At 51.5% G+C, this 14,268-nt stretch overlaps 1 protein-coding gene across 1 annotated transcript in view; it reads right to left on the bottom strand.

Moving 5' to 3' along the window:
* The window catches only part of LOC144932338 (trinucleotide repeat-containing gene 6C protein-like), a 51,111-nt gene that overhangs the window by 13,661 nt on the left and 23,182 nt on the right, over positions 1-14,268 (bottom strand). Inside the window, exons 4-6 of the mRNA XM_078856278.1 lie at positions 9,273-9,605; positions 8,698-8,751; positions 446-2,182 (exon numbers count right to left, since the gene is read on the bottom strand). Coding sequence (XP_078712404.1) covers positions 446-2,182; positions 8,698-8,751; positions 9,273-9,605 — 2,124 coding nt within the window. The remainder of the gene's footprint in view (positions 1-445; positions 2,183-8,697; positions 8,752-9,272; positions 9,606-14,268) is intronic.

The raw sequence follows: 14,268 nt of genomic DNA, 5'->3' as shown, positions 1-14,268 counted from the left end.
CACCCAGAAATGAGGTATCAGGATGCTCGGGGCATTGAAGTGCAAACTGCAGTGGATAACCACCACCTCATGGTCTTAGTAGAGAACTCGAGTTAACTCGCACGCCTTTTACGTGGCGGTGTGTAACCGCTCACACGGCTCTGCTTTGGTATGGGTTCGGTTTCAAACCAAAAAAACAAAAAATTATCATGCCATTGTTAGTGGCAACCAAACCCACAACCATCCAAATATTAGCCCCAATAAAGCAGTCAACCCTTTCTTTATAAAGATCAAAAATTGGCCAATCAGATTCGCTGTTTAACCATTTGCACTATCGTTATTAGCCCAAGCCGAATGGTAACAATGACCTGGCACCATGACTTAGCCCCTTCCATTTTCCTTCACTCTTCATTTTAGTCCAACTTTGCGACACAGGAAGGCGGTGGCGTGCAGTGTGGGCTATTACCTGCGCCAGGAATAGGCGAGCGCCGCTGTTGGTCCTGCTTGGCACCACCCGGCAGCCCGGCCTCCCCACGGCCTCCCCACATGTTAACCGGCTTATAGTTGTAGGCGTCTGGGTCACCCCAGGCAGACGTCCCGTCGTCCACCGCAGGCCGGCGTCGTAGAGAATCTGCCGGTGACTCCTCCCAGCTGCCGGGGGGCCTCCAAGTGCCCCCCTCCACCTCCCCCCAGCCCTGGCCCGAGGGACTGTTCCCCATACCCACGCCGCTGGGGATGACACCTCCACCGCCACCCAGGACCTCGCGGTCTTCCCCTCCATCCCAAACGCCGCCGCCGCCACCGCCGCCGCCGCCACCACCACCACCACCGCCGCCGCCACTTTGCCGGTTCTCCCAGTCCTGAGTCCAGTTCCCAGAGGGAGTGGAAGTGGGACCAGATGCACCCCAGCCAGGTCGCTGCTGCCGACCTCTGGCTCCGTAGACACTCGCCGCGACTGTCTTAGACTCCGAGTCCCAACTAGGGCTGTCACGGCTACTACCACCACTAATCGCACCTGGGTAGCCACCACCGCCACCACCGCCACCACGGCCACCACCGCCATTTCCTCCTGTCCATCCACCCCGTTCACCTCGCTCACCCCGCCAATTGCTCTCCTCCCAGGCAGGGCCCCCCCTTCCGCTCCCGCCTCCCTCATCCCAACCACCCCCGGTTCCACCAGCATGGCCCAGAGTGCCTGACGGGCCCTCATCCGGGCTTTTCCAGCCGCCTGCGTCCTGTTGGCTCCTCTGCAGCTCCTCGGCTTCCCAGGCAGCGTTCTGCTTCACGGGGGTCTGACCCCAGCCCAGGTTAGAGAGCACGCGGGGGTCATAGTCCCGGGAGGGCACCAGCGCATCGGAGGGTTGTTCCGCCGCCGTCACCGACCCCACTTCCTCGCCGGGTTCTTTGCCCTGCACGGTACCGGCCGGGCCCGGCTCTGAAGCCCAGCCCTGACCGGGCCATGCGGCAGCCGTGCCCTCCGCTTTTACCTGCGTCCCTTCCCCCTCTGGCTTCACGTTGCCATTATCATCGTCGTCGTCGTCGTCTTCATCGCTGCCATCTCCCTGTCCAGTCGCGCTAAATGGCTGTTGCTGCTGCTGCTGACTCCAGGGGGTGGTGGCGGAGCTGGCTTCTGTTGCCCCCCAGCCTGAGCTCAGCTCGGCCTCACTGCCCGGGCGCCAGGACGATGGACCAGGCCCCTCGACGCCGTCCAAGCCGCGAGCCTGTGGCCTTTCCCACGCATCGCTAGAGAAGAGCCGCCCAGGCCCGTCTGGCCGGCCCTTCTCTCGGTGCTCATTGCGTCCATTGAGGCTGTAGCCGTGGCGACTACTGAACCCAGTGGGGGCCGTCCACATGGCAGGGTCGGAGGGACCGGCATCGGCGGAATCCCATGCATCCCAGTGGCCCGTGTCACTGCGCCCCTCCATGGCGACGCGCTCCGAGGTCACTGTCGCCGATGCTGTGGACGTCGTGGCAAGAGCTGTTGTGGTGTCGGCCGGAACCGGCTGCCGCTTGCCGTCTCCGGTTGCCGTCGCGTCTTGGGGAGAGAGGGCCGGCCAGGCCTCACGGTCCGAGCCGTCCACGATCACAGACTCCCAGACGGCGCGCAGGCTGGGCTCCCCCTCCCCCTGGGATGACAGGGAGGACGGGGACCCCCACGGGGGCGAGCCCTCGCGCTGGGAGCCGCCGCTACCCTGGCTCAGCCCTGCAGCGTGCACCATGCAGGAGGGGTGGGGGGCGACAGAGAGAGGGAACAGGCACCGCTGTGTTAGCTACGGCGACTGGAAAAAGGCAGCCAGCGCCATCTCGAGCTCACGCTGCTCATGGTGAGAGGCGGAGCCAGGTCAGGGCTGCTGGGACTGATGAGCGCCACTTTCGCCGGCCCTCCATGGGTACCGAACAACGCCCAAGCTCAATTGTTTTTATTTCTCGTGTTGACTAAACGAAATGCTCCCTCACTATCATGGCCTGAATGAGTCGATTTAGCCAGGGCCTTGCCGTACTTCTTTCAAACACGAGACATATCCTCCCACCCAATCCAGCATAAACTCACTTCTGTTCGCGGGTCTGTTAAATTTCAATTTTCGGTAAAATCAGGATTTGGTAGCGTCATAGCCAAGCAAGGCAATTGTGGCTGAACGCAGTGTGGACCTCGCCACCAGGAGCGTACCCATACCACCCCGTCTCCGAAACAACGTGCGGCACACGTTACGCAACCACCGTACGTATCCGGCTTAGTGCCACAAAAAAAAAACAATTACCACCAGAAAAATAATGAAAACAATAATAATTCCATAATCCTCTATGTACTTTTCTTGACTTAAATAAAAAATTAGTGTAGCGGACATAGTGCCGCAACAAGGAGAGCGGCTGTGCAAGAACACAGCGGCCATCTTAACTGTGAGAGCGATCGCTTTGCGGCTCGGCGACATGATCCACGGCCGGAATCCGGCACACGACAAATAAAAACACGACGACATCAAACTAAAGAAAATAAAACATTAAAAAAATTGCAAGAAAATATTAAATGCCTCTCCATAAACTCCGGCACGTACATAAGAAGGGCGAAGCGGGCGAGCAGCCGGGTGAGCAAGCAACCGGATAAGAGAGCGGCGCAGTTCGAATCGGACACGGAGACGCGAAGAGAAAGAGGGAAAAATGGCCGGGCAGGAGGAGAGCCAGCGCGCAGACGCGAGTCCACACATACCGCGATTCTTCCAGAAGATCCTGTGCCAGGACGGGGCCTACAGATCCTGGGTGTCCCGTGCCAGCCGCCTCTCCCCCCCCCCTCCCCCCCACTCCCCTTTTTTATCCTCCCACTTTATTGGGGAGGTGCATTTATGAATGCGGTGGGGGTCGCAGTCCCCCAAACCGGGCGGCCAAAATCCCGTCACCCGGAGCTGGCGCGATCCAACATGGCCGCACGCAGCTTGCATGCAGACGGCACCAAGCAAAGCAGCCACGTCGAGTGCGAAACCGCACGCGCACGTACACGCACGTACACGCACGCGCACAGACACACACATGCAGCATGCCCCGTCCCTGCGCTCTGCCGTGCTGACGGCTTGCCAAAGAGTCGCCCGAATCCGCGTGCAGGCAGGGAGGGAGCAATCGTGAACGGGAAAAGAGGATGGCGGCGCACTGCAAAAGGGACGGCGAGCGAGTCTGTATAAAACCAGGGCGAGTCGGGGAGCATGGCGTACGCTCACCAGCACGGTTACGTGCCGCCGGGCGCAAGCCTACACCGCGGCGCTAGCTGCTGCGACAGCGCCCCCTCCTCTCCGCCCCCGGTCTACTCTACCTCTCGTGGAAAACAGAGCTCCTATTCCCCTTGACGGGGCCTTCCTAACCCGGCCAAACCACAGCGCTTGGCAGCAGGCTCAGACTCTACCTAAAAAAAACCGCTTCCTCTACCCTGCTTGGATGAAATAAAACGTAAACAAGAAACAAAAACAGGGCCAAGAAAATAAATCCAAAATAATGGAAAACATCACAAACAACCGCGGCCGCCCCCCCCCACCCCTGCTCGCTGCCCAATTCCGTGAAACAACAAGCATGGAAGCAGACGTAAAGGCGAGACGCACGCACGCACACGAGCGGACGGGCGGACACACACCCGCCGGCGCCCTCGCCCCTCCAGTCCCAGGCCGTTTAGCAGGGAGCGTTCGTTCCCTTTTGAAAGGCGGCCAAGGATATTAGCGTCTCCCGTCAGCTGCCGGGGCCCGTACACAGTCACGGCCGCGTCCCGGCCGAGAGCCCGCTGACGGCAGAAAGCACACTGTACATTCCGCCGCCAGCTCGATCGCAACTAGAGCAGCTTGGGAAGTAATCGCGGGGTTGGAGGGTGGGGACGCCCAGCGTGAGCGGGGGGGGGCATGGGGGGGGCCGGGGCGGCAAGGTTTGGCAGGCACGGGGTGGCAGCAGCAGCAGCTTTTAAAAATGCAGGAGCACGCGCTGGGAGCGTTGGCAGTCACGATGGACTGGCAGCAATGCCAACTCGTGCTCGGCGCCCCAACCCCACCCCTCGCCTGCCCCACTTCACCCCCTCCCCCCCCCCTTTGCCAATCTGCCATGCACGCTGAAACAAGCAGGCAGAGACAACTCACATACGCACAAACAGACACACGCATTGATACACACATGGATACACACGCGTGCGTGCGCGCACACACACACAGGCATACAAGGGCGCGCGCACACGCGCATAGACACATGCACAAATCGGCAAGCAGGCCAACGAGCACACACGTACGAAGACACGCACGGGCTGGAAGACCCGCGTGCCAACACGCCGTGTGTGTGTGGCTCATGAAATAATTAACACGGTGGCGAGCTAATTAAGAGGAGCAGACGGAAAGGGCCTCCACGGCAGGGCAAGGCCATGAAGGGGGCCCCCCCCCTGTATGGCCCCCCGCATCCACGCTGTTGTCACGATGTCTGCGTCATCATGTGACGGGCACGGCTACATGCACCATGATGTCTTCATCCACCGCTATCGCGAGGAAAATTAGGACGGCACCAAAAATCATCCAGCACTGGGCATCGCTAGTATTTGACATTGTTTTTACCCAAATGGGCACCTGCTCGCAAAAATGATCACTTTGTAAAATTCTATTTGCAAACTTTTTTTTTAAAGGGAATAAAACAGCTTCGATTTGGTGTTTTTTTTCTTTCTGTGGGATGAAGGCTGACTGCCTCAGCAGCCTGGCCCAGAGCCCAGCTCTAAAATAAACCCTTTTAAAGGAAAGCCAGTGGGGGGTTTGTGGGTGGGGTCCCGACAGGCCACCTGGCTGCCGTCGATGCCACCCTCACACCTCATTCCCTGTTTTTACCCCACCAGGATATGGCAGGCAGAATGCTGCCTAAGACAACACCTACGGGTGCCAGGGCAGCAAGGATGCAGAGAATCTGGCAGCAAAGATGCTGCCCTAAAGTCACACCTTGACTTCTCCCACCCAGCCGTGTTCCAGCCGCCAGCAAGCGAGACACTGCAGCCACCACGAATGCCGTTGCTGTGGCAACCAGAACGTCCGTAGACAGGAGCGCAACCCCAGTGAGTGGTGATAAGGTGCGAGGGTTTGAATGGACGGCAAAGTTAGAGGAAGCACGGAAACCACTACAAATGCCCTGATGCCCCCAGAACGGCCACTGTGAACCTCGATGAAAGCCAAATCACCACACCCTGCCCACCAGTGTGATGTCACCACCGGCTCAAACCTCCCAGCAGTCCATTTTGGTGTTCACAGCTAAATGTTGCCCTGCGTCCTTTAATGATGCAATGAGGAAAAAAACCCATCTCACTTTGTACCTATGCACTCAAGTCTACGTCCCAGGCTGTCCATCACGAGTTTGATCGTTCGTTAATGATAAGAAAAAAAAACTGTAAAAAATGTAATCAGGTGCTTCACCATAGCACTGCACTGATGTAAATACAATGGCAATGTATAATGTGTGCCGTCATAACAGTGATGTCACTACATAAGCCATGAGGCGGCTTTACAACATCATTCACCTTCCCCAGTCACTATTATGACAGCATTGGGGAGGCCTTGGCCTGGTGGTGTCTCGTGCAACATAAATGGCCTAGTCAAGGGTTCCACGTAACTACCACCAGCGCAGAACCTCACTGGCGCCTGTCATTTACTCACGGCCTCATTGGCACATTCTTGAGATTCTCAGGTTAAACCAGGGATGAATTCTCCTGGTTTTTGGCTCTATTTAGACAGTTGCAATAGCTCATCGCGTCCTTGATTTCAACACTTTTCAAATCTTGCTGCTTTTACCAAAGTGGGGTAGTGTGCAGGTGAAACCTGTGGCATAACCTCTCGTGGCTATAATGCTCATCATGCTCTGTATCAGTAAACCGCTATTGGTACAAACGATTTGTACACGCAACATAACTGTGGACATTTTTGATGTGCACGATTTCACATTTGGGATTTTGGGGGCGAAGCAAAAAGCTCAGGATGGCCTTACAATGTCTTTGTAGAGTCGTCATCGTCGACTTTCCTGCAGACGGCACCCGTTTGTAGCCAGAAATGAATCCTTGCCTGGTATGCAGGAGATCAAGGGTTCGGTCCCTGACGCCTGTATATTTGGAATTTGCATGTTCTCCCCGTGGTCGCATGGATTTTATTTTTCAACAGGTCCTCCGGTTTTTCCCTCCACATTTAGAAACACGCATTGAGATCATTTAGATAAATTTGCTGCTATAAATGTCCAAATGATAAGCCACTTTGTTGAGCTATAATTTGGTGACCAGGTCACTTTTGAAAAATAAGTTAATACCTCAGTGGTGTTTGCCTGATAGGATGGAGATGGTTTAATTGTATGTTTCCTTTCTTGTACTTTGCACTACTATCATGTTTTTGTATTGTTTGTGGCAGTAACAGTGCCGACGTTAAGACTGAGCAATCATATTGGTGTGTGGTAATGTTTAAGAGGGGGGGGTGAGCTCGCAAGAGGCAGCGGTGAGGATGGAGAATGCACCTCACACCATGGAGCCTCTGATTCAGAGATGGATGCCAGTCTCACATGTGCGTGCGCGAGTGAGGAAGGCAACTGGTATTTCAAGGAATACACAACCCAAAGCAAGCTCTCAACTTGCTGATACACACCTCGGTAATGTGTGAACCTAACCCTTGTGCTCGACTTCTATCACACGACACCCATTGTGGTCCGCGCTTCTACCCCACCGCCGCCTGCCAACCAGGCTTCCACCCGCAGCCTTGCCGTGCATGGGGGCTCTGCACAAGGTCAATGCGTGGCCAACGAGGCCCCATGGGGCATCTGGGTTAGCCCAGAGTGTAAAAGCAGACAGGTGCGGACTGTGATGCACGTACGGGAGAGGAGGGGAATTGATTTCCCTCTGACCAGACTAAATGGATGACAGCACCGAGCACTGCAGACGAAGACGGTGTGGCAAAGTTCCTGGCTGTCTGGCAAGTTTGAAGCTTCGTGAAGGAGAAAAAAATCCTTTAAAGTTACAGACAGGTGCTTAATTGTAGGATCGAGCAACGTCACTCTTGCACATTTTAATGTTAATGCAGTGGATAGCACTATCGCAGCATAACCGCATGGCCAAATGTCAAAGTCAAGTCTATCGTCTCGTGAATGAAGATTTAAGGGTGCATTGTGTGTCCACAAGTGCTGCTGGTTATTTTGGATTGCATCTTCATGTAAATGGGTAGGAGTGGTTTCACTTTAATAAGACACATGGGGGCGATGCACCGCACGAACAAGGCCAAAGTCGAGGTTTCCACTCACGTGCATACGTCTCCAGGTACAGAGAGCCAGGATGAGTCTTTCGGCCTTGAACATCTTTTGAAGCACAGGTCTAACGCGTATTTTGTGTAAATGAAAATTGGATTGCATAAATGCCAGTTTGTAACCAATATGGGTTCGGGCAATTTGCAGCCCTTGCAATGCAATTAACAGTCTCTACCAAGTATTGGGATACAGCAATCCATTTGATTTGAATGCTCTTCTAGAACCTGGAGAGGTAACGATCACCAATTGTATACGTGTATAGATTTTAAAAGATCAATTCTTACATAACTGATTATACTCATGTATCATGAGCTGAAGAAGAATCGATCTTCATCAATAAATTGACCCATCCACATAACAATATTTATACACACGCATGCACCCACGTATACAAATGTGTGCACATTTACACGAATATTTCAACGGACATCCAACAGTGGAAAACCCAAGGCGTTGTGACGGAGAGGCGGGTACAGCGAGGTGGAGTACAAAAACACTCGCCCTCACTTCATTCAAACCTTCAATCCCTCCCTCCCTCCCTATCCCGTTTTCCTTTCTTTACAACCCTTACGCGTGACTGCACTTGTATTTTTACAGCTCGACAAACGCACGTCATGACGGCGCGTGTCTGGGGGCGATGCGGGGTGGGGGGCGAGAGACGACGAGACGTCTGAGCAAGAGCGTCGATGCAAACCGCTTCGTCGCCTTTAATGGCGGCAGCGGCTTGTGCATTATCCCTTGAGCAAATAGGTCATTGCTGTCGAGTCGTGTGAAAATTTGCCTTGTGTTGTTGTCTGGTGTCTGGCTGGTTAATCCGTGAGAACCACTTCTAACAAGGGGGGGGATGGGGGAGGTTACAGTAAGAGTGCAGGACACAAATAAATAAAGGCGCAGTGGAAGACAGAGGGAGGTAATTAAAGCGGAGTGTAGAATGGCAGAGCGAAGACTTACCAGCCTGGGTTGACGAATGGGATCCTGCGTCTCGGATTGGAGCCATCGCTATTCCTGCACAAATGCACACCCAAGCATCCGTATGGAAGGAAAAGCACACGAAGAAATGTACAAACGTATGTACACACAAGCATATGAGCAGGCATGCATGCGCAGAGGACAAGCATGAAAATAGACCCACAAAAATACGCAAACACACATATGCATACACTCGGACACGCAGATACAATTGCCCTTACAAACACGCACGAATGCATTCGCAGAACTTGGCTATTAATGTTTACACCAAACATACCCTTTGCCTCATTACATTCAATGCTGCAATTTGAATAAACAATCTTTAAAAAAATTCAACACAAATCATAACGTTCACATGCAAGCATACGCACTGACACACACACACAAAGGCACACCAGAGAGCACACTTCCCATTTACATACACGCACATATACAAAAACATAGCAAACACGCGAGACAAACTACAATGGGTGCACCAGCCAAACCACCATTCCAGTACGCGAGCAATCATTAACCCCTGTGTGCTCTGCAAACGAGTGACAGGAACGCTGGCGCACCTTGGTGAATAGGGAGCCTGGCCACTCCGGCTTCACCGCACGCCCCTCGCCGTTCTTCGTCGCTGCCCGCGGCCTGCCCAACAGCGTCCCGGGCCTGTGGCACCAGTGTCACGCCACGGTCCGCTCCGCGTTCTTGCGCCGCCGCTGCAGCAGGCAGTGGAGCAGCGGAGTCGGACGGCGCCCAGTCACGCTGCCCTCCTCCTGTCCCTTCGCCACCCCCTGCCAGCGCCGCTCTCGGCTGCTTGTCTGGGACTCCAGACGGCGCCTTGGCATCGCCACGCCCGACCCCCGGGTCGCGGCCTCGCTCAGGGTCGCTGGCTCCGGCCGTCACTGCTGCATGCGACACGCAGGCACCAGTGGTGGGTTACAGTACAAGCAAGTGCACGCCGTGATCCGGACACGGAAAAGCAGGCTCCCAAAGGCACCGTCTGACGCGAGGTGAGCAGCACTGCCACAAGCTCTGCTGAGCAGGAGAGAGTTGAAATTGACCCAGTTTAGATGTTTGTCTTTTTTGAAGTTTTATTTTTATTCGTCCTATCGGTGTCATGAGATAAAGTGTATGTATAAATACTTTTCACTTTGCTCCACGCTCAGAGAATGACCAGCAGAAAAAGACACTGCAGAATTGCTTTCGAGATCTCTTCGAGTGACCTTTTTTTAGGCATACACTAGAGGGTGCACTTTCCCACACACCTAACAAGAGAAAGAAATGGCAGACAATCCAATATATTTTAATTCTCACAACTGGAATGATTGGCAAATTGAAAAAAATACATTAAGTGTGATTTGTTTTTGTTCCAATGACCGGACTATCAACTAGCTAAACTGGAGAACAGCCTCCTGTATTGAATCCACAATTCTGGCGGTGGTAGCTCAGCGCTAACCTCCAAGTGACGCAAATTTTACGTACAAATCTACAATATAAGTACCACGTTTTTTTATGTTTCATCCTCTGTGATGTTAATTGAACGAGTAGGTAATTACGTGCCAACATTACAGCCCAAAGCCAATTATATTTACAATTAGGTTCAGCAAAAGTGTCTTCTGGCTCAAACAAGATACTGCACATATTTCAAGTAATTACATTTGTAGAGCAAACCCGTAGCATTTCAAATTTAGCAAATACCATACTGAGTGCTCTTCTTCCCATGAGATGTATGTACAGGATAGGTGTGTTTAAGTAGAATAAAAAATATCACCACATTCATCACTGCCCTTTGACAGGAAAACATAATACACCAATGCTTTGTGCAGTGACCCTTCAGAATGATGAATGTGCCAGTTTGTTTTATTTGAGCCTGTGCACAACTGCCAACACAGCCTCTTTAATATATATACACTTTTTTTGTTACGGGTGCTTACATTTGTGAACAGCACAAATTATACTTGTGTGTGCAGTTAAAACTTGTCCTCAACATCCAATGTGAAGGTAAGTGCACTGCTCTATGAATCCGGCGAGATGAGTTGATTTTTCGGCCACGGCAAACATCAGTGGCAAGTGATATCCGTAGCTGTCCCCGCTTTAGAAACCTACCCGGACCAGCGAGAAAAATGTATATGTGGCGAGTTATTTTCATGACGAACATGGCATGAGAATACCTTCATTCAGCAGTGGACTGATGTCTGGACATTATTTATAATATCTTTGAAGGTCAATAACCTCTCCTCTCCAGCATTATCACCGTTGGGAACTTTAATGGAGCACTTCATTACGATCTATCTAATAAAGACACAACCCCGTGTTTAATAATACCGTCCAGGACAAAAAAATTGTGTTAAAAATACAGCAGGTGATTTTTTTTATTGGCTACTAATGCGAGTCATTTAACTTTTATGCATGCCAGTGCAAGTCAAGTTTTTTCCAAGAAAATCATTCGGACGAATGGCAATATCGCCACCTGAAGACCAAACCAAACTTAAAACAGACATCAATGCGAGTCTCCAGACACACATTAGCTGCTGCACACTTCTAAAGTCCTAAGGTTTTCTGCAACACCAAAGCCCTCACCATAAACTGTCTTTGCCAAGGTCACGTAAAGGTGTCACCACACATCACTTTCTTTGTTCTGCCAGATGTCATATTTGTAGTACATCTGACCTTCAACGTCTGCTCTTACCATATTCCAACATCAGACTTAAGGTCTTCCCCTTGGTCAGTGGCCTCTGGGTGCCACTGCCATGCCAGTCTCAGTAACTTGCCTTCTCCACCCTGCACAAGTGCCCCACCCATCACAGCCTCCTTATCCTGATTATATCTGCAACAGTTTCTTGCCACGTTCCATAAAAACACTTCCATGTTGTTTACAACGTTACTCCATGACAATTTAGGCATCCTCCACATCAAAGCAACTGTATTGTACAGTTGCTTTGTTGAAATATACATTTCTGACCCATATAGCAAAATGGACACTACTCTTGCATAAAACATCTACCTTAACACTTAATCTGAATTTTTTTCCAAACCAGTCTTTGTCGTCACGAGTTGTTTTTGTCAGATTCCAACCAACAAGCGATAGACTAATCAACGAGATTGGTAAATGCTACAAGCGGCTAGCGCCACAAGGATCCACCGCACCTGCTGCACTACTCATGCCTCCTCGTTGACCGCTCAACCCAGGCCTCAAGGACGTTTGGTGTCCCCGCAAGCCTTGCCGCTACCCTCCACCGGAACAGCGCCGGGATGAAGTGAGATGCTAGTGGTCCGAATGAAGATGCGGCATGATCGGAGGCATGGTGCAAAGAACATAGAATAAGTGATGGTGGGAAAACAATTAGTTTGTAAAAAAAATAGCATGTTTTGCGCACCCAACATTTGTCTGGCTTGGCCTCTTAATGCTCAACAGCGTGGGCAACACCTACAACGGAAGCATGTGGAGGGTTCAGGTGGATGCGAGAAGTTGTGATGAGGGCGAGTTGGTGGGAGGTACGGCGCCTGGAAAATCAAGCAGACAAAGCAAGACTCCGAGAAGATAGACTGGGGCAGTGCTCAAAGAGCCGCAGTGAAATGGCAGCGACCCAAGCAAGTCCAATATCGATAGCGATGTATAGTAGTCACTCGGTTAACAGTTCGATCGGTTAATGGTTTTTCGGTTAACGTTTCGCCTTCCAGAGGAACCCATGGTTGACTAACGTAAAAAAATATACTTTACGGTCATGTTTACGTTATGCACGCGGGCGCCAATTTCGTCCAATCCGAGCGCTCGCAAGTGGGGCCGAGCCATGCCCTCGGCCAATCAGCAATGCCCATTTATGAGCGTTTAGACGACTGGCTTTGTTTACATTATGGTTTCTGTTTTGGCAGTGGAAACAGCTCTCTTGCAGACTGTGATTTTTACTTATTTTTAAACTTATAAGTGAATTCGATTAACAATTATTTCGGTTAACAGTAGTTTTTGTGCAACGGATTAAAAAACGTTGAGGTACTATTGTATTCCCATACCTGTTAGGCTTCTAATAACTCACCACCTCAAATGAAATCAATCCTTGGGATCACAACACGTGCATCGAAATGTGCACATGACCAGCGAATATTAATAATTGTGCAAAAATTCGTAAAAATTTCTACTGTAAGTCAAACGGAACAAACAAGTACAATAAACAGGTATAAATGAAACTGTCATTGAGAATCTTGAAAATGCATCAAATGGAAGGGTGTTACATGTCTAACATTCGCTCAACCGCATCATTTAACAGTTTACTTTCACACCAGTAAGAGTTCACCCATTATCCATGCTGCAAAAAGGGATGACACACCAAATGCCATCTAATTTTATTAAAACGAATCAATCGGAATCCTGATTGGAAAGACTGAATGATATGAAAACAAACTTGAGCACACAGCTTGGAGTCAGAAACAGCTGGAGAGAAGCCATGCATACATTTTCACGAGGTCACAAACTCACATTGTACAGCAATATTCATACACTTGCACAGAACACATGCAAGCGCCAGTACACTCAAGCTAGTCAAATATGCCCTATATAGTCTTTAACAGACTTGAGGAAAGTGCTGTTAGCGACCACCTATGAAGGCCGTCATGGCAAACAAGGGAGTAGAGGGTGGCCAGAACCACGCCCGACCACCTTTGTCTCCCCAGTGGCGATGTTTACACACCGCACTAGGTACTCAGTTGAGGCTGAGCGGCCGTAGGGGAGGCCGGGGACCAGTTCAGATATTTGTCACTGGCGTTGGCCGTGAGCGGGAATCAAACTCGGGTTGCTGGTTTATAGCGCAACGCGCTAACCGTTACACTACCGCTCAAACTATAACACACATATACCACGACACTAAAACCACCAGCGCATATGCACCTGTAGTCAGCAGCATAAAACACCTCAAGTAAAATTGCCACTGATTGAAATAGTAGTCGGGGGAACTTTTCACTTAATTTGGTTTATACAACCGGGCTATGGTCGTAAAGAGACATTATGCAGACACACACAGTTGCACAACAGCGCATTCTGCCGAAAAAACCCAAGCTGCAATTAAGCAGCATGCACAAACACACACCAGGTCAGGCACATGCGTGATAACACAAGCACGTAACCTTAGCTGTCATACTTCAGCGTCAAACTCAGCAGAGCCTAACGAACAAACTTTCCATCAAAACGTCAACATATAACCACCCCAGCCATGCAGAACGTTGTCAAACCCGCGATGAACACAGTGAAAATGCATGGAGAGACGCTAAGACCCCAGACACTCACGCCGAGATGTTGACTACATGCAGCTGCGCAAAACCCAGGAGAGGGTCATGGGCGGTCACTGGGAAACAGGCAACCGCTGTTGCGCTCGTCGCTTAGGAAACGCAGCTGTTACCAGGACGAGGTGAAGATGGTGATGGCACAGGTTGCCGTGGCCCCCCCCCCTGCCAGGCAAATAAGGCAGTGGGGGGGGGGTGTTACTGCACCACGCAGAGTAGAAACACCACCTGATTCCAGAGGCATCATGCAGGGGGCTTCGCAATGTCTGCACATGAATGTGGCCGAGGCTGCCA

This window comes from Lampetra fluviatilis, chromosome 5, assembly GCF_964198595.1.
Source record: "Lampetra fluviatilis chromosome 5, kcLamFluv1.1, whole genome shotgun sequence".
In the NCBI taxonomy this organism is placed as follows: Eukaryota; Metazoa; Chordata; class Hyperoartia; order Petromyzontiformes; family Petromyzontidae; genus Lampetra; species Lampetra fluviatilis.
This window is presented reverse-complemented; position numbering and strand designations above follow the sequence as displayed.